Genomic DNA, 22,006 nt, shown 5'->3' on the forward strand with positions numbered 1-22,006 from the left:
ACCAGAGAGGCCTGAGTTATGAAACAACATAAAGGAGGAGAGAGAGCTCACAGTCAAAGTAGGTGCATTGCAGCTGTCACAACAAAATAAGCAGCTTTAAAGATTGACTGTGTGCAGCGGAAACAACCATTTTAGAGGTGGTTAGACAGACACTGTAAACAACATATACATGTCAAATATATTAATTATTACATTGAATCTCTTTTTTATACTTACCACAATGAGATCATTGAAGAGGAAGACTTCTCTCTGGTGTGCCGCCTGTTTTTGGGCCTTATTGACATCGGTCACCTCAAAAAGTCGACTACAGCACACCAGTCTTCTATGAGGGACAGAGAGAACCTGCAGAGAAAGACATCCAGGTAAAGGAGAGCTTCAATCACTCAGAGGCGGTGTCTGTCTGAGAGGCTCTAAAGTCATCCAAGACTAAATGAAGAGATAGAGGATAAAGGGGACATTTCCCCTCAAAGAAACTAGGGAAAGAGTATTGAAGTGAAACAGGGATACTTTTAATAAAATGAATTTTGGCTGGAGTACTACACATTAGTCACTGGGGATAAAAGCTGAGCACAAAACTCATTTTTTGCTGAGACAAATTAGTGACATGAAGACTAGTCTCGCTTTGCCAGACCATCCACGCGCTGCGGAGCAGAGGAGAGTCTGGCTAGTCCACACAGTATCCCGGGATGGGAGAAAAACATGCTCTGGTTTATTGCCGTTTCATTAAACAAATCCCAACCGTCATGGAGGGCGCTGAGCTCCGCATGGAGTTGCTGCAAAATAGCTGTGCGAGAAAAAAAATCAGATTGGACAGACAGTCTAACTAACTGTCTCAATTTACACTGCAGAGATTAATACACAAAACACTCTTTGAAAATACATGCATCCCGCGGAATTTCATGTTGCACTGGAGCAATCCTGGTAGTCGAACATCAAGGATATAGACTACATGAAGACTGACCTAAGAGTCTTAAAAAACGTCGATTAGAGAAACAGATAAGACTTTGTGTTGTTTCAAGATAGACACATATCCAAATCCTAACTGTGTTCTCCTAAAAATTATGTATACAGTTGTTTATTGTTGTATTGTTTGATGTGAAGCACTTTGTGATGTTTGTCTATGGTAAGCACTCCATACATGAATGCTACTTACTTACCTACATAAGCATAAATGTAGCTTTACACTTTACTTTTCTGTGCTGACATTTAGGGTGGAGTAAAATGTCATTTCACACCTCTTTCTATGACTTAGAATTTGCGTTAGCAAACAACAGATCTCATCTTGGTGTATGAACACAATGAAATTCATTTGGTGATGCTTGATCTACCTACTTCTAGTAGCCACAAGTCGCTCAAACAAAACTTTTACAATTGTTGTGTTGAATAGAGTGTTGCGTTTTTTCTGCAATATATGGTGTTGAGTTATTGACTCTGACACCAGACCAAATAGGATTAGCAAAGGTGGCAACGGTACATTTGAAGGTCTATTGTAATTTTTTTTTCAAGAAAATGCTGCAGTTGTGTTGCTGGAGGCCTGTCTACTCTTGGACTTAAGTACTTTTCCCGTTTAAGCAGATTACAGTACAAAAATGGCGGAGAATGATCTAATCACGCTCTCGCCTCTTGACACTCTTGTCTCTATGTTGTATCACTGCAGGAATCCAAACCGCAGTTGAGCGACTGTCAGTTGACGTGGAGTTGATCCCCTCTTTATGAAAAAATAGAAATATACACAGCTTCTGTTTAGTTTTCTCTCAGTGAATTTCCCAATTTCTATTCCCTCGGCTCCCTGTGGACGATTTGCAATGCAGTGAGTACACACAAAGCCCCCCCCTCTCTCTCTCTCTCTCTCTCTCTCTCTCATCACTGCAGGGTCTACAGACTCCCGCCCAGCTGGCCACAGCCGGCCTTCTTTCTCATTACACTAATGTCTGAAACATGTAAAGACATCATTAGTTTGAAATGCCTCTTGCCTGTTCAAAACAAAATAAACACAGTCCTTCCCTGATGGGTTCATTAAGAAACAGTGTGGCCGGAGAGAGTTAAGTTATACAATTGACAAATGAATTGTATAACAAAAACAATATAATAAATCCATATCAAGTTTTAAGGACATTGTGTTTGTTCATCAAGTCATCAAAAATTTAAATATTTTGATCTACCAATACAACAAACTCCTATTATTATTAGAAAAAACTCTGACACTTGCTGTTATAGTATTTCTAAGGAAGAAACTTTATCTAAGTCTTTTTATGGTGCACAGCTGGACAGCTCCCATGGGCAGGGATAGTCACATACTGTCACAAGAATCCATCATTGTTTTGGCTATGACAACACTCCGCCTGTCATCATATGGCTACTCATCCATCACTGAGAGACACTTAAAGGCACAAGCCATAAAAAAAGACAGCGGCAATCTTTACAATGTCATAGTTTCAATGTGTTAAATTAAATGTGAAACTAAAAGTAAATCTATAGTGAAATTTACCAAATGTTGGCTTATATCGTGAATGGACAAGAAATGGAGTTCATTTTTGAACTTAGGTTCGGGAGCAGGGCCACGCCTGAACCACACCTTTAATCACCAGACAAAACTTCCTATTTTAAAAATGTTACTTGTATAAACTATGGAACTTAAGTACCAAGAGGATCCAGACACTGGAATAGGCCTACTCTGTGTATTCTGAGAAAAAACTAAACTTAAATTGTGGAGAAAAAAATTCAAACTGGCTCTCGTATGTGGATGCAATATGCTTTTACAGTGCTAATTAATTCCAGTCTATAAGAACCAAATCAGCAACTTTATATATATATATATATATATATATATATATATATATATATATATATATTTTATAAATAAAAGGTTGAAACACCTTGGTGCACTGATACGATAAAAAAAAATTCCCTGAACTGTTGAACAATTTTAAAAAGCCTTCCAGTGTTATGAATGGGCACACACAGCACATTCCCACATGAATCAGTGTAATAAATCAATTATATAGCTAACTACGTCTGCCTCTGTGTCGGTCTCTGACTTGTTAAGTCTAAAATACATCAAACTTTCCACAGAAAAATTTACAAGGCGAATGAAAACAATAGCCACATGTGAGTATTTTCATCTCTGTAGTTGACTTTTAACTAAAGGCCATTCCAGTGTTAGGTTCAACCACTTACATGATGATGCTCGTGTGCACTGACCAAGCCTTTTTAACCTTAAATAGTTTTAAAAAGACTTTAATGATAGCTGTGGTTAATGACGTATCTAGCTGGAGTAATGACCTGAGGTAATGATCGCGCTGCTGATGAGACATTTAATGGCTAATAAATGTGTTCTGATAACACAGCTAAGGCTAGGTGAAAGTGATAAGGCTTTGAATAATGAGTACTGACTTGGCATGGAGTAAGCAAACAGTGTGTGTAATCATTCATGTTTTTGTGTGGGACTTATCCTGCTTCTCACTACTCAAGCAAGCCAAGAAGATTATAAATGTGTTGTTAAAAATAAAAGAACATTTGTACAACTATGTAATGGAAACAATGATTCTGTGTTTTATATCCACATCAAACAACTGGTGAAGTTTCTATGTATCAGTTACTATACTAATAACTCAATCCCATCTTGGAAGCTGTTTAATTTACCTCTAAGTAATGCACTTTGTCTATGTTTGCAAGGCCTTGACAGTAAGATTTTTCTGATAGTGACGCCATTTCCTCACTACGTTTTTAGTCCTGGTTTTAGAGTTGAAGCTGCTCTAATCAATATTTTGATATACAAAAATGAATCAAATGGATATGTTTAATGTAAAAGGGGTTGCTTGTAGCGATATATCAATTGAAAATATCACCAGACTCTGCTGTTCATCAACTTAATACGCCATATGGTTTATTACACAACCATCTGGGAAGCCGTTATTGTAAACCATTTGGAAAAGGGGAAGCACTTTCAAAAATCCTTGGCAGGTGACTGGATGAAACATATGTCTATCAAGTCCACGATTGTTGTTTTGAACAAACAGTCGTGGTCGGATGGAGCACATTTGTCACACACACACTGTAACCATGCCCCAAACTGCCGGTAGCTCCTGACAGGACAATGATTGGTTGAACCGCTGGTTGCTTAGACACAAATGCATGACTTGAACCCCGACAAGATGGACTTTTGTGGGATATGTGATCCCGTGATATTGTGAGAATCCAGCTGCCATGCACTGTAAACATTTTTTGTTAACATACTTTCTAGATGCCATTTTCAGTGAAAAAAAAGCCTCAAACTTATAAGCCAAGTGGAATCTACCTGCCCAGCACCAGACAGCAGAAAGACAAAGTTAGCGACTAGGTTGTGAACATGAACCCTGAACAAGAGCCAGATATTTCCCTCAGGCGTTGGTTGTATCCAAGAACAGCTTAAAGAGAGTGCATATTAGATTTGCATTCAACCAGGGGGCTAAGGTAACAATACGTCTGTTGTTGTTTGTTGTGTTTACTACTTGTTGCGCTGTCCAGAATTGCAAAACCCCTCAACTAATGCAACTTTAAGCTTAAAGCTATAGTTTTAATAGCATATTTTTAATCTCTTCCACGAGGAATTCTAAGTAATGACAACAAAAATGTCAGCGCCCACATGATACAAGCCTTCAATCATCGTGCACCCAACCGCCCCCCCACCCCTCCTCCATGCTGTTGCTTCTAACCAAGGAGGACACGGAGGATTTTAAAAACATGATGTATCCTTCAGAAGAGGTCATTATCTCTACCTAAGTTTCTGTGAGCAAAGGTCAGAGGATGACACAATCTTCTGAACAAAGCCATTCTGAATGGGTGGTGATGGCACAGTGAATATGACACACAACCACTGTGTCCTTTAGCAAAACACCTAGCTAGTTGCTCCAGGGGGGTGCAACCGTTGACATACTGTATATAGCAATATATATAGCAAAAGTCACTTTGGATTTTATCCAAAGCGTCCGCTAAATGACATGAAATGTAAAATACAGAGAGAGTTTTTGGAGCTGAAAGTCTTAATTAGCTTTGGAGCACTCATTTGGCAATGGCTTCAATGTAACAGACGTTCATTAATATCAAAAAGTTACGCACTAAAGCTTTAATATGGTTACAGTCAAAGTTAATCGAGATCGGGGTTTGCTTTGTAGTTGTGAAGGAATGCACCTGTCCCCCCCCCCCCCAAGTATAGAATAAAGGTGCGTCTGTGTGTCCTTACGGTTTTCATGCCTACGATGGACTGCTCAACCTTGGAGACGTAGGTGACGTGGTCTTCGTTGGAGCGTAATTCCCTCTGTTGTATTCTTTCATAGATTCCCACCACCATGTCTCTGGGGATGTCTGCTCCATCGTCCACGCCTAAGAAATAGGAATGAGGAAAAGGGCTGATTACACACAAGTACACACACATCACAGGGTGGATGCTTTTAATTTACCACACATCTGCTTGGCTTAAATGTAGCAGGGTGTGTGTCCATGCCACAGGATGAGACGCACGCCAACATGTACAGACAACATGTATACACACAATATTGTTCTGACACTAAGCCTCGTTATTTGACTTGCAAGAGTGGAAGAAAATTTAATATTCATCTGTCCTTCTGTCTTCCACTGTCTCTAGGTAGTGACAGAAGGCACCGTGAAAGGAGGTTAATTGCCAAGTGAAAGGTTAACACCCATAACATTTTCTGTCTGGAACACAGTGCAGTTCAAGGCAGTGGCATTTCGATGCAGGTAGCGCTGCATGTCTTTAGGCTGAAAGGTTGCAATTGAGATGCTCCCCATTAGATTTGCACAGCTGTACCGCGCTGTGTGCTACACTGACTTTTCAATGGGGCAGGGTGTGTTTGGAGAAAATGAAGCCGCCAAAAGTGATGGCAGTGACAGCAAGGCATCCTGGGAAACCGCTGAGACATCGCTCCACATTATGGAGTCAGAGGGAGTGAAAGAGATGTCCAGGGGGAAATATGTGTAAAGTGTCAGATAAATAAGTGACTTTTTTTTGCTGAATGTCTCTTTAAATTGTTCTAAAACTTCCCATGAACTCCTTGTGACGTCACTGCTTTCTGTCTCTCTGCATGGTGACTACAGATGGTAAGTACACCACTACCAACCAGAAATATCTCAACAAATTTTTTTTTTGCAAGCTTTTATGGTCCCCAGATGATACATTTGACAAATAATCCCCTTACTTTTCCTTTAGGGCCACTTGTGGTTTTGCATGATATCCCTCAACAACTACTGTATGGATTGTGATGCAATTTAGTACACACATTCATGTTTCCCCAAAGATCATAGGGACTTTTGGTGATCCCTTTTCATGTAGCGCCATCACCGGGTCAAAGATTCAATTTGTTTATTACTTTTGGTTTATAACTAAATACAAAAGGAAGGTGCTCTGTTTTTCTTTATAGTTAGGTACAGATAAACTTAGAGGGTGAAGATGGTAAATGTCCTTTTTGACCCTTGCTTCGGATAAGGAAAAACTCCCCACACAAACAAGAGGGAACATAACTAGCATGTCCATTGACTCTGGTTTTACCTATGGTTCCCCTGTAGCATAGGCTATGTATCTTCTCTTTCCCAGTATCCTTGTCTTTTCATCATCTCGAGTGTCAAGTTGGCTTCTCATAAGGCCTTTTGATCAACGGTAGCCCACATAAGGACTTTCAAAGTGAACTGAACTCCCTGTATTAATCTGGGACAACCCTCTCTGTCCAGTAACTGAGACACCATTTTAATTGTTCAATAAGCTGACATAAAGGATTTATTTATGGTGGAAGCTGGTTTATATTATATTGGCCCATTGTGGGAAAGCTTTAACACTGACAGTGTGTTTTAATTGAGCTAATGAATGCTCTATGGTTCTTCATTACTATTGGTTTCTGGTGCATAATTGCATTTCATCTCAGCCAATTAGTTGATTGAGCTATTCTTCTGTCCGTGTGCATGAGAGACGTGAGTAAGAAGAAAACAGGAGAGACAAAACAGAGAGAATACAAACAAGGAAAGACAGATGAATAAACAGACCAAATGATATTTTTATCAACAAGAATGGATGGAGAGACAGAGAAAGCACAGTAAACTGAACGGAAGACAAATAGAGAGGCCAAAAGAGCCTGGCGTACTTTAATTTGCATAAGATGCTGAAATTGATTTTCCAACCTAATTTAATTGTGGTGAACACACTGGAAGAATCTTTTAAAGTTGTTCTGCATCGGCCTCAGCCTTGCCTGATTGATTGCGCAGAAGAAGAGCAAAACTACGACCATCCTGTCTTGTTCTCAACGGGAGGGGAATGAGCACAGGTCTGCATGCGGGAGACAAGAATTACAGAGGCTTTCTACCAGAGTCACTATGAGTTCTGAATGGGTAAAACAAAGGCAGGCAGGGATAGAAATGTAACAGTGTTTTTATCATTTGAATTTATGCAGGACAGTTTGATTGAATATTGATCCAAACACTGTTGGACACTGAATCACTTTCACCGGTTCATCTTTCTTTTTGGTGGCTTACTGAGTATTACTGATTTCTTATGATGAAATTATTTTCAGTGTCCCTTCATAGAGGAGTTTAGATGCCAGGGTTAGCTCCAGTACAGCACCATTAGATCAAACCATCCAGCTCGTACTCCTCAGAAAGCCTTTTCAGATGACACACGCACATAAACACGCCTAAAAACTAACCTGCATCACTTGAGCCGATTGTGTCAATTTCACTCCCTTAATGTCCATGAATGTCACGCAAACATAATGCTGTGTCGCTTACCTCGTAGGTTGCGTATGAAGTCCTCCAACATCATCTTGCGGTCGGGCTTGATGTTTGGACTATACATGTCGGTGTTGAGCAGAATGATGGCAAAGGCCAGGATGAAGATGGTGTCTGGGTTGTGAAACTGCTGCACCACGTCGGGGTTACACATGCAGTAGCGCTGACTGATGGTGTAAAAAAGTGGGAAAAAACAAATTATTGTAGAGGGCAAAGAAGGTGGAAAAGAGAGGGGTGAATGTGTGTAGTAATAGATAGTAATAGATGGTTCATGACAGAGGACACAAAGATGGAGGAATGACAAAAAGGAAGGAACAGGAAGATAGGATGTCAAAGAAAATAAGTGAGGCCAGTTATAACAGATGATGAGTACAGAGGGAGAGATACATTTGAATCATATAAGGGACAGGAATAGGAGGAGAGAGGAAGAGATAAGATGGAAGAAAAGACAGATAACACGTTATCCTCAGATACTAAAAGCATCCTTCAACACACTACATGAGCATGAGAGTGTCACACAGAAATAATTATGGCTTTAATTTTGCTGGAGGCTTCATCTGAGGCTGTTTGCTGCCTCTTAGCAACAAGAGAACTCATGGTGAATGCTCTGCTGAAGTGGTGTGTCTCTGTATAAACACATTAGTCCCACTGGATTGGGTGGGTACATGGATCATGCTTTAACCGAGATAATGCCAAACACAGACAAATACACCCACACATCCCTTGGTTTTTTTGTGTGAGTCCACTGAGCCATGTTTAAACATTCACCAACATTTATGGGCCTGGTTGCTGGATTTATGCAGGTTGTTGTTGTGTCGAAGAGAAGAAATATGAAGTTTGAAATATAAATTCCCCTATAGGCACTTTTCTGAATAAAATGCGACCAGGGGCCAGGCTTACTTTGATGAAGTTCCCAACGACACCCATAAATAGGTGGAGAATGGAAATGCCTCGGTGTCATGTGGTTTTGGAAACCACGAATCTAACAGATCCATTGGGGGCTGGCATACGTGTGTGTGTGTGTGTGTGTGTGTGTGTGTGTGAGTGTGTAAGAGAGTGAGTGTGTTAGGAAAAGAAGTGTTGAGAAGAGAGAGATAAATTGTTTCTCTATGAAGTGAATGGACCCTTCCTGTTATAGGGGATGAATAATACAATAGTACAACATCTATTATGTGTGAGTAATCAGAGAGTGCAAAATACAGCGTAAAGTGAGAATGAGAAGGTGTGTGTGTGGACCCTGTGGGCTCGATGTTGCAGTGTATATACTGTAATCGCTACTTTAATCAGTCATCATTTCCACATTGGGGCTGTGGCACTGTTTTGCAGACTCACTGAGCCGCATGATTGGAATCTAATGTCTCTGTGGGATTGAGTGAAGAGTAGAAACCCATTTTGGTATGCATGCAGTGGGTTCATACCTTGTCACAAACACCGTTTTTAATGCTTTCCAATACTGCTAAAGCATCACAAGGTTATCAAAAGGGTAAAAACAAAGCTTGTGTTTCTCTCTCAATAAGGGTGTCATTTTTGTCCCTACCTCACTTTTATAGTTTCAGTTGTAATTCAGAGATCACTGAACCGTGTCCCCCAACTGTCCAAACAACAAAATCTAGATGGGACAAGCTCTGACTTGATCCAAATGTTAAACTGCCCATGTGAGTTAGTTATTACAGTGCACTCACATCCTTTAAGCTTTACAAGTAGTAGAGAATGATTTGATTTTGTTTGGAGATGTTTTGGCCCAGATTTATAAGCTGTCCTTCCTTATTGGTGGAGGTTGTTGGGGCTGTATGCAGCTTGAGCAGACACAACACAGGGAAAAAGTCCCCATAATACTATGCATTTTTGGTCAAAAAAAAAAAAAATCATTTAGCCGGTTTTATGTGCAGATTATTGTTTTATAAAGACGATAAACTGATCATAAGTCAAAGATAAAGTGAAATACTTCAATTTTTAGTAGAAATAAAATATTTCTTAAGTTGAACACTTATAATTTTAATTAATTTGTTTTTATGTAACCTAGTAATATTGGGTTAGTGTATTATAATGTTACTGTTATAGTTACTGTATGTGGCTCTGTTTTAAAGTATACTTCTAGTAATATGGAAAGCTTAATAACCAATTTAACCATAGATTATTTACTAGATACATACTGTATATGTACACATAGTACATAAAAAACAACAACATTTATATTACTTATGCTTGTGTTTTCTTTTTTATATATTTAAGAGCCTCTGATTGAATTGTATCCCCCCCACCGTTAGCAGCAGTGCTTTTGTGTGTGTTTGTGGCGTCTCTCATACAGCATTAATTTTAGCCTGGTAATCACAAGACTTCACACAGATGCTTATTCACATCTCAGTATCTGGAAACTGTGACTCCACAGAAAACAGCAATTTTGCCCTTGTCTGTAAATCCTGATGTACTCTAGCACCATGCAGTGAAAACTTCAATTACTATATGCTGCTTTCTATCAAAGTGTGTTCTTATTCTGCACATAAATACATAGAAAAATGACAAAACAAAAAAACAAAAATGAAGGGGTAAAACAGCAGATGATGCTTTCAGGGCTCAGCAAGTGGATTTGGCAGTCTTCAAATTTGGCATTTGCTGCCGTCTTCCAAACCAATTTCGCTTTTGTTACAGATTGCTAAAGATGGTGTAATCCAACAGTCATTATGTTCTCTGTGAGGATGGATTTTGGTGCACGATTATAGTGTTGCATGATCTTTACAGTATCTAACCCTAAAAAAAAACTAATGGAAAATACAGCAATTGAATGTGACTGTAGCATGAGTAAGTAAGGATGTCTGGATGCTACACTGTGATGCAGATATGAAAATATAATCTGAATATATCTGCAGCAATTGAGAGCCGGCTCATATTTTCTTATTCATTAGCACTCTTGACGCAGCAGATACTGAGGCTACTGGCTGCATTTCACTTTTCCCCTCTCTCTTTTTCACTGCTGCTTGAAATCCCCCTCACTTGCTTCGGATATTTCTCTCTCTTTCAGTGTGTGTGTGTGTGTGTTTCTGTGTGTGTGTGTGTGCTATATCAAAGCCCAGGAGCATGGGAGGCAGGCACAGAGAGGCAGTGGCGGTTACGCAACGCTGGTTATTTATAAACCTTCCGCCCACTCTCCTTTCCTTCTTCCTTACTTCATTCCTTCCTTCCTTCTTTCCTTCCTTCCTTCCCTTCCCTTCCCTTCCTCCTTCCTTCCAAGTTTGTGCCTCATCACCCCCCTCATCCTCCCCCTCATCCTCCCCCTCTCTATTTCTCCTGATAACACGCAGAGCCAGCCTCATGTCCATACATTACCAGTGCCAACCTCTCTGCACAATGACTATGACAATGCCGCCGTTTTTCTCTTCATTGGGCACCTCGACAACTGTGACAGGTGGTTGTTACTCCAGAGGGGCTACGGCAAACAGTTAGCATTAACACACAGAGCCACAGCTGTGCCGCAAATTGTCTCCTTGTTGCAAATTGTGGCTAGAAATTACATGCTCCCTGGCTCTTCAGATGGGCCCTGCATTGTCAAAATTTTATTGTAGCCAAGCAGAAAGGAAAGAAGAAATCGAAAGTCTGATGAGGCGGTGTGAATCGACTGCTGAGAGATACTCTCGTGCGTATTTATCTTCACATGTTTAGGTCATGATTTCTTTATTACTCCTTGATAGTAGTGTGTTTTATGCATGTCCATGTGTCTCTTCTGGCGTGCATAGATGTACATTTTGTCTGATTAAATCTAGTTAGTCTAGCTTCTTATAGGTTCCCTCTGTGTGTTTCTGTCCGGAACTTTGAAAGACACAGAAGCCTGATCTCATGAATCACATATTTACATCTGTACCTCTCAGCAGGGCTTCAAAACCTGATGTTGGCTTATTTCATGATCAAATAAACCTGTGAATTGTATCTTAAAGCACTGCAAGACAAGTTTGGCTCAGCGGTAATGCTTGAGGGACATCATTTAATTGCACCTTTAACATCCAAGGAAATATCAAAACACCCAGATTTACATTAAAAAGACACCAGTATAACAAATGAGGGATACTTTGCATAACCCACAAGGTAATAAATGTTATTATCCAACTCCTTTAAAGCTACTATTCTCTCTCTGCACAACGGTTCTGAATAATCAAAAATATCTTTTTGACACAGTCAAATCTCTAGTTCTTTTATGTCCGACGGACAACTTGCCTGTGGGAGAGACATACAATTTGCGATGATGATCAGTGGCAGTTATACTGCTCTAAATCCAAGTAATTTATGGAACAATTGGTCCTTCAATTTATGACAGAGGTTAAAAAGTGCTAAATTGCAATGAAAGTGAAGTGGGTTTGCTTACTGGCTAACAAGCTAGTTAGCTGGACATGCTAACATTTGCAGCAGGGCTGTAGTACTTGAGTCTGGACTCAGACTCAAGGCGCTTTTATGCTGTCTCAGGCAATAGGCTTTTGTTTTAAAGTAACTTACTCTTCCATCAAAACAAAACCATTGATGAAGCACGCTCGCTCAGAAAATAGGTATTAGTTTAATTCAAAAGATTGGTCGTCTGGTATAGGCCTGGCTGCATCATATACCTCAATCATCAGGTATCAATCAGTTTCACTTTGGCCGCAGCCCTATGAATTCTTCAGGACAAGTAATAAGTTCTAGAAAGGGAAGATTTTCATTTAATACTTAAAGTGAACAATATGGCCAAATTCATGTAGTGTGTTACTCTGCACTAGTTTTTTGATAATTACAAACAACAAAGCAAAACTATCATCTTAAAATAGAAGCCATACTGTCAGTCACATCATTTCACATATTTTGGAACTGTCATGGACTCGACAAAGGTGAGTACATTTTTGGTTTAAGAGAGGGTAAAAAACCCTATCATGTCAATGCTTTAACAGGGAAATCCAAAGCTTGGTGTACCTAGTTATTCTTACGCTATGCCTGGACAGGAAAAATGGTTAGTGTTGAATACAAAAATCCCAAATGTAGTTCTTTTATGTGCTCCTATTATGATACCAGGGAGAATACTGTGAGATAAACCCAGACAGCAGCTACTGCTTTTAGAATTACCTGAAGGCCTCGATAAGACGTTCCACTTTCTGGGCTTCTCCCTGGACACGAATGTGCGCTTGAAACTTCCTCAGCGCTTCGTCCAGCTCCATGCCTGAGAAGTCCATCTCATCCACCACACAACTGTTGAGCACAGTGAGGAATGGATGCAATACGGAAAGAGCAAGAACAGTGGAAAGAATGACACAGGAAAAAGAAAATATATTAAAATGTACAGCAATATATCAACATGATGGTTGTGGCTGCCCCTTCGCTGGTGGCATGGGTGATCTGTGGTTATTCACGTAAGATAAAGACTCGCCTGCTTCCGAGTCACAGCAGTATTAGCCACGCACATACACAAGGGATGAGACTGGGCCCGGCTATCTTTTCCGTGCCACTGCTGCCAAGACACACACACATGCACATGTACGCATACAATCCCTCGGAGCAGAAAATCCTCCTATTACCTGACAACCCCAGTTTAATGTCTTTAATTAAAAAAGCAACATATCCTGTCCCAATGAGTTCAGGGGGATAAATACGACGTGGGCAATTTGGAGGTGAAATGAGGTTTTGAAATGAAAGGTGACTTTGAAAATGAGTTGGAAGGTTTTAAAGTTTTACTCGCTTTGATGTGAGGCGTTCTGTCAAAGTACAAAGTGGATTGATAATCGAACTATGAAATTAAAGTCTTTTTTTTTTATACACTCAGATCAGCTTGCATGTGGCATTCCCAGCCTATCTACACTAGTTTAAGATATACTTCTTCCACAGTTAATATCTACCCATTCATGGTTATGGAAGGCCTACTGCTTCTGATCTTTTATTGAAACAAACACACCCACACACACAAACGCACACACACACCCCCACACACAAAGATGGATTACTGTGAACAAATCGAGTTAATGAGGTGAGTACTTGACTGTGACACATGCTGCTCCAGCGGAAAAGAGTCAGATAGCTGAGTCTACAGTACTGCCTGATGCAACCTGTTTCACAACATGATACACACCAACTCACAATACAATTACAATGAACTGTATACCATATCATTTAGCACTAGCACTACCACCACTAGTATTACAAGAACAACACCTAGCAGTCCTCCTCTAATATATTATATACAATAATATAATATAATCCGAAATATTTCTCAAAGGTCTATCACTACGACCGTCACTACTGTACCTACTACTACTACTACAGCTAATACTATAGTACTACTCTTACAACTACTCCAGTCACAATTAGAACTACTATTACTACTACTATTACTTGTCCTATGCACATTATTCCTACTACCAATTATTGAACTAACCAACTACTACTACTTGACCCAGAGCAGGTCTACTACTACAGTATGTCTACCATTACTACTACAACTATACTACTACCACAGCGACAATAAGTACAGTTGTTACTACTTGTAACTTGCTAAGGGTGCGTTCCATTTGTACTCAAAAGTTGGACTGACCTCGGATTTACGACCTCGGAATTTGGACAACCTGGCAACACCCCAAGTTCAAAATCCAACAAATCTGTAGTAACATACAGTTATTAGCATGCAGAAAAACTAATACAGTCATTAGTTGTACACACAGTCCTGTCTAATTTCATTCTGTGGACTTGTTATGCGGTTTGTATGCACAAAAAACAACGTAATTAGTTGTTATCAATTGGAATTTCTAACAGTGGCTAACCTGGCTAGACCCTACCACACAATGAACTATCTGATTTGTAAATGGTTCTGTGACGCATTCATCTCAGGGGTGACGTCATTCCCAGCTCCGGCTTCCGAGGTAAATGTAACGCACTATAATCCTACTACTCCAGTCACTGCTCCTATAACTAACTATAACTACTACTGCTGCAGCTCCTACTGCAGTGAAACCTACTCTTACAATATGTTAACTATTATTGAATTAATTAACCGTTAATTAATTATAAAGTACTACATACATATATCTATCTGTGTAGATTTACCTGTAAATCTATATATACATATACAGTATTTATATATATAAAAATACATACATATATACGTATACAGTATATACATATACTGTAAACATATTTATACACATACATACATATACATACATATGCATACATATATTGTATAGCTTCAACTAGTAATGTACTATTAAGTAGGTAAGCAAGTACATAAACTTTCTCCATAAAGCACTTTAAAAACCGTGGTTACAAGGTGCTGTACAGTGCAAGATTAATACACAGTTAAAATGGAAGGTAACAATAATAAAAACAACAGAATGAAGACAAACGGAGGCAAAACACTCAAACAATAGAAACCATGCAAGAGGCATGTTATAATGCCTCTTGCATGGAATATTTACAATACAATGCAATACAATATTTCAGAAATATAAAGCGTGGCCGGTCTGTGTAGTGGTTTGTAGGTGATTAAAAGAATTTTTTAATTAATTCTGCACTTTTTAGGTAACCAATGAAGATTGGCCAGCACTGGTGTAATGTGTGCCCTACATCTAGCATCAGTTAAAAGTCTAGTGGCTGGATTTTGCACCACATGAACCAAGCAGTCCCGCACACAGGGATTTGTTTACATCTGTAAACCGCGCTCATCCGGGAGGGGAGGTGGTCTCGCGCTGCTCTATGGTGACAACTGGAAGTTTTTTACCCCTGCCCGCTCACTGAGATCCTCCTCAGCAATTCTACTGCATGTTCCTAGCGTGAACCTCAACACCTTTATGGGATGATTATAATATGAATGTCCTTTTTTTGTTTTTGAAGTGACCTTCGGTGTTCCTTCATGTTTTACTACAAGTTACAGGCACCACCCTGACTAAAAGTGCCATTAGTACAATATACTTGATGCTGCTGCTTCTAACAAATAAATGAATTCAACTATCCATTGATTATCTAACCCCCTTATCTTGTGTAGGGTTGTGTATAGCTGCGGCCTACCCCAGTATACCAGACCACATTAGGTTAGCGGCTAGGGACACGCCGGACACTCCCACTAACAACCATCCACACTCACTTTAATACATATGCCTGCATTGGTGGGACACCAGAATACTCACAAGAAACAGACACACAACATGCATTCACACAAAAAGGCCTGAGCAAGACCCCATATGGGTTAAGTTTATAGTACACAGTGACTCTCACTTGATCCTCTTCTGATCAACTCCCTTGACTGTCGAGCCTCTCTCATAGCTCTCTTCATGACTCACTTCCTCGCTCCACCACCTCTCGCTCCCCTCTTCCCCGGCTGTCACTCCTTGTTTATGTAATGTCAGATGAGATGCTCTCTAGCCTTAGTACATCAGCCCTCTCCTCCCCCTCCTATCTCCTTACCATACACACTCAAACATAATAACACAAGTGCACTGGCAAAGACACATGTACATATACACACATTACTGTTATCTCGCATGCACTTGGTAGATCTGTGCACAGTACCTGGCAGGGGAGTAGACACATCTGTCTGCATAGCAAAATTGTGTGTTTACAAAGCGCGCGCGCGCACGCACACACACACACACACACACACACACACACACACACACACACACACACACACACACACACACACACACACACACACACACACACACACACACACACACACACACACACACACACACACACACACACACACACACACACACACACACACACACACACACACACACACACACACCAGATGGAACAATATTTTGAGGAGCCTAATAGATGACAATTTGAATACAGATCTCATTTTTCTGCTAAACAAGTACAATACATTATCGGCGAATTAGTACTCGGGGTGCCACTTTTTTTGGATCCCAAATCTTTAACCACAATTTGGCATAATTGACTTTAGATGTTTTAACTATTGTTGTTAATGCTTTGAGAAATGTGAAGGGAATGAGGCACAATTAGCTTTGTAAGTACAAGAAGAAGATATACCAGGAATACAGTAGACAACACAAACAAAACACTAACATAGACAAGCACGCACGCACGCAGTAAATCAACATGAGTGATTTTCACATTAGACTGCAATCCGCTCTCCGGTGACTACACTTTATCGAAAGTGCTCTCTCACATACTTTGCACTCTTCTATCATGTTTCTCTTCAACATCCCTTCCACGCAGAGTAAGGATGTATGACTGTTCTGTGGCAAAAGAAGGAAAATAATACATCTATATATCCCAATGTCACCTGTGTTGAAATATATCCATGCTGTGAATTGGAGTTTGAAGCCTTAAAAGCATAATCCTGTTAATGCAATGCATTTGGAGCCATGATGGTGTCCATTTAAGAAAAAAAAGGATATTAGATGAAGACAGCCTTGAGTGAACAACTAGGTAGAGTGCTGTGTCGTGTATGTCTAACCTTGAAAAGACTAAAAGTGTTATTGGTGTTTCATAACTTGGACAAAAGGGAGGATAAAAGTAAGATCTGCTGTACGTCCTCCGGGTGATATGCAAATTTAGAAGTAACTGGCGAATGGGAGAATGTAATAAAATAAAAATAAAACACAAATGAATGAAAGTAAGGAATTTTTTCAAAGATGAAAATGAGAAAAGAAAAAGACCCCCGCAGCTTTATAGCAAGCACTGCCAATCAGGTCAATGACATGGAAGGAAACTTACAAGGAGAAGCGAGTCATGTGCACGTGAGTGTGTTGCAGTGTCCACACATTTATTTGATGAGTAATACAAAAGGAGGCATCTCTAAACCCATTGTTTTTTTGTTTTTTTTTTGTACTTTTATTCTGTAAAAAGCAAACTGTACTGCAAGGTATTAAAATGAAAGATGTTTGTTGCATCATGACACTTCAATTTCAGCTGGTTTCATTTAGTTTACTGAGAAAAAAAATTTAATAAAAGGTTAAAGTCTGCAAAAATAACAGCTTTGACATTAGTGGATCCTGAAGTTATGATTTAAGTTTTAAATTAGGGTTTCAGGGAATCATTTGACCCCTATACAGATTTGAAATATGTACTCTATAAAACCCTATGCACAGTTGGCTCAGGTATCAACACAACCAGCAACCACTATATTTTGGCTAACAAAGCTTAGGATTTTCCAGTTAACCCTGACCCTGATCTCCTAGAAAATGGAAAGATTAGTTAGGAGAATCACTTCATGAGGAGCGGTAAATTATCCTATAACGGTCCTCTGGAAATAATATGTGCTACTCACTCTAGGACATCTCTGTTGAAGGGCTTCTTGCTGTTTCCGAGGAACTCGCCTATCATCTGTCGGCTCAAGCCTTTCCTCTGCAGCAGGAAGTGGGCAACGCCAATAGGTGTATCTGGGATGAAGCCTCGGGAGATCAGGAACTGAAGGCCCTTATCAGGGTTTCTGAAACAAACAAAAGAGAATAATCAGACTGAATGAGTGAAAGGAAATATTGGCTGTGACCTAGCAGTGTTTTGAAACTGAACAGATGCAAATTATGTCCTCTACTTCGGTGGTAGTAGCGTGACTGTGACAGATGATTTGCTCTTTAAGATACTTAACCACACTTAGCAGCAGTAATCCACACCAACACTGAGCTACATCCTTTATTTGTTCATTATTTATTTATTGTAATAGTCTGTACGTTTGGCGCTCACTGTGCACACTTGCACGGTGGATACTGCTCAAAAGTGATCAAAACACACAAGGCAGAATCACATCTGCATTCATTCCCGCGCTGCATTACAACATGCATTAACAAATCAACATCGTTAAATTCAGAGGACACTCCCAGAATAATAATGTCTGATCTAGAATGCAGATTTAAAACCATGCTTATATGCATGGAGACGTTCCCTAGAAGATTTTGTTTGAATGAAGTTTTTTATTTTTTTATTTTTTATTTTTTCAGTGATTTATTAACCCATTCTTCACTGTTTCTCCAAGCTGATGAAGTTCAACAGCATACCAAACTTAGACTTTATTGGTTGCCTAGAAGACTGCATATCAACCTAAAAAAACTTGAAATGGCTTTGAAAACGTTCTTGCTTTGACTTTAAACCACCCACATTATTGTTTGAATAAATTAAACAAATTAAACATGAGCAATAAAAAACACGGTTGGAGTTTAGCTGATTTAGCATTACTTGCTGGTATGAACAGCAGCTTGCGATGACTAATATTAATATCAATATTAGCAGAATGTTAGCAGACTTTAAAGGGATATTCTGCGTAACTGACATCAATGAGTCTTGTGCTACTTTATTTTAGTATTTGGAAATTGTCACTTGTGGCCACATTGGCTGCTGTTTTACAAAAGTATAGGCTCGCTTTAAACCAAGACAAGGTCATTTTTTAAATTCTATGTCTTATAAACCAAAAGTTGGTATTATTGTTTTTAAAAATGGCTTGTCTTACAATTCATTTAACTATTTATAACCCTATTAGACACAGAGGACAGTTGCTGGGGGGCCACCGCATATTGCCACAGCTCTCCCTCTCCAGTCTTTATACAGTGTTTAAACCATAGCCTTTACATAACAGAGCTGGGTGTGTGTGTGTGTGTGTGTCACAGCTAATGGGTTTATAAGGCAAGGGCGGGACAGAGGGGAGGGGAACGGAGAGGGGGATAAAGGGCAGGATAGAAGGAGGAGTCTGGAAGAAAACCAGACAGAGCAGATGTGCGGGAATGGGAATGTGAGGACAGAGAGGGAGGACGATGAGTGCAGGCTGGACTGCCTGAAAGCATCTGCTGCGACAGACTCATCCCACTCTCTGCTTCTGGCTCACCCTCTCAGCTGAAGGTGATGTCTCGCCAAATGAATTTGGCAGATATCACTCATTTGATGTTTGTCCAACAACAGATGGGTCGCACATGGTGATTATTATTCATAATCAGCATTGGATGCGAGGGGGGGGGTGTAGCTACGGACGGAAAGAGAGGAAATGGTGCATGAGTTACAAGATGGATAGATTCAGATGACTGGTGCAGAACGGGACTGTCCCCATCAGACAATCACAAGCATGTGTTGTTACTTCAAATGCTGAAAACAAACCCGTTTACATTTCCAATGACACGGAACTCTTGTGATCGCGTAGAGGATTGTCCTTACTCAGTAGCAAAGGTGGAAGTACTGTGATTTCAGCATAGTATACACTATTTTCAGGAGAAAGGATTGCCTTCAGTCAACATTGGTTTGAAACCAACCTTAGCCTTCAAGTAGTTTTAGTTTTCCAATCTTGTCAAATGGATCATTTTGGAGAACATGGACAAATGATCTCTTTAGTAATGTAAGTCTGACGACTTGTGGGTGGAGCAGTTGATTAAGACAGAAAACTGGGTTCTTACAAGGATAAAGAATTAAAAGGGAACAAGACTGCAACATAAAGACACACAAACACACAAAACAGGAGTAAGTGCAAGAGTCAGTGCCAAAAAGGACCCAGATGTCATTCTAGGTCCTTCTAAACTCCTAAAAAGACTGCTCCATGCCCAGACCGGCCCAGACATCTTTGGCCCTCGCATGTTTTCTTGCTTCCCTCCTTGTTGCACAGACACCTTTTTCCCCATCTTAGAATGTCACCCTACCATAAATACATACTTTGCACATCACATTGATATCCACTTTTATTGGCCCTCTATTTTAGAGCTATTTCAGATGTGCACAGTGGCCGTACGTCAGAGCTGTGTTTTATGGCTTTTACAAGTGCTTAACTGTCGGCACTGCATGTTGCCTATTTCTCCAGATGCTCACATTCTGTTTCATTACCAACCAGTGATAGATTGATGGCTGGTTAGCGCCTCTGTGCATTTTTCTGAGTGGTAACACGATTGTGTGCTGTGACTTTAAACCCTTCAAAACCCTGACTCATTGCACTAATGTGGACTTGCTGTTGCAAAGCGCTGCTCTTGTCCATCAAGTGTGCTTTTGCTGAAAAGGCAAGAATATAATGTTATTGCTGCTTTTCCTATCTTGAGTTTGCATTTTTGGGGTTTTTAGCAGTGGTTTACAACCTTTTCAAATGCAGCCAATGCCCAGTACCCTAACCCCCTTTTTTCACACTTTATCTTAATTCTTTATTCCTTTATTTATTCTTTTATTTATCTTGAAAAATCAAGAGAATACGGAGAAGCAGGCGGAAGAATAATGCTTATAAAGTCCTGCCCCTACTTCACAGTGTCAAAAACAATTACAACATATGCATACGTGCGTGTGTAAAATGCAAAAATTATAGTTATACAATAACAATAATGATTCTGTTTTGTTGAATTATTGTTCTTTAATCTATTTTTAAACTGTATAATGGTATGGCTTTGTTTGTTGTCATTGTTTAGTCCATTCCGTAAGGTCAACCCACACACAGAAATTCACGTTTTAACAGTAGTTTGCACAAGAGGTTGTTTAAACATTAATGTACCTCTTAAAAGATATCCCGTCTCTATTGTTAGACACTCATGTTAAACGGTAAATCAGTTTGTTTGAATCTCAATGTAAATGTAAACATTGTGCAGTTTTAAATTCAACAATGCCCATAACTTTCAACAATTGGGAATTCAAAAAAGATGATTTGTGTGCTAATAATACAATCTGGTTAATGGTTTCACTTTTAAATTTTTGAATGATTTCAAACAGGATGTTGAACATTAATATTGTAACAATACAATTCTCATACTGTTAAACTGTCAATGTTCACATTGGTTTGGTTACATTTGCATATGCCTTTGTGCAGAAAAAACACTTGAACATAATATGCATCAGCATAAGAATACCTAAAATGACAGAAACCATTTTTAGGAAACATTTTAAGTGTACTTTGATTTTTTTTCAGTTCGGCCAATGTCCAATCCGCTAACATGCACGGCCTATGATGTTGACTGCAGCCATACACTAGGGCGGTTATTGAGATGTTTTGGCTTCACTATTGAAAGCTGTCAGGCCGTCCATTTTAATATATAGTCTAAGATTTCAACCATTTATTCTTTACGTTTAGCTAACTATAGGTGACTATTTGAGTAAGTATGTTTTTAGCTTGCTTTCAGTCACAACACATAGTACTGAGATTTACAGTACATACATACATACATACATACATACATACATACATACATACATACATACATACATACATACATACATATACTTATCTACATTTATACACACATACACACAAACATATACTGTATATACACACACACACACTCATATATATATATACACAGTATATATACACAGTATA

General features: G+C 39.5%; 1 protein-coding gene across 5 annotated transcripts in view; it reads right to left on the reverse strand.

Annotated features, from left to right (window-relative positions):
- Positions 1-22,006, reverse strand: part of iqsec3a (IQ motif and Sec7 domain ArfGEF 3a) — a 96,735-nt gene that overhangs the window by 11,676 nt on the left and 63,053 nt on the right. For all 5 annotated transcript variants that reach the window (XM_034862978.1, XM_034862981.1, XM_034862982.1 and 2 more), the window contains 5 exons: positions 18,011-18,172; positions 12,850-12,972; positions 7,771-7,937; positions 5,222-5,361; positions 217-342 (listed from right to left, as the gene is read on the reverse strand). In XM_034862978.1, the coding sequence (XP_034718869.1) occupies positions 217-342; positions 5,222-5,361; positions 7,771-7,937; positions 12,850-12,972; positions 18,011-18,172 (718 nt within the window). The remainder of the gene's footprint in view (positions 1-216; positions 343-5,221; positions 5,362-7,770; positions 7,938-12,849; positions 12,973-18,010; positions 18,173-22,006) is intronic.

The sequence above is a fragment of the Etheostoma cragini genome, chromosome 23, assembly GCF_013103735.1.
Source record: "Etheostoma cragini isolate CJK2018 chromosome 23, CSU_Ecrag_1.0, whole genome shotgun sequence".
Lineage (NCBI taxonomy): Eukaryota > Metazoa > Chordata > Actinopteri > Perciformes > Percidae > Etheostoma > Etheostoma cragini.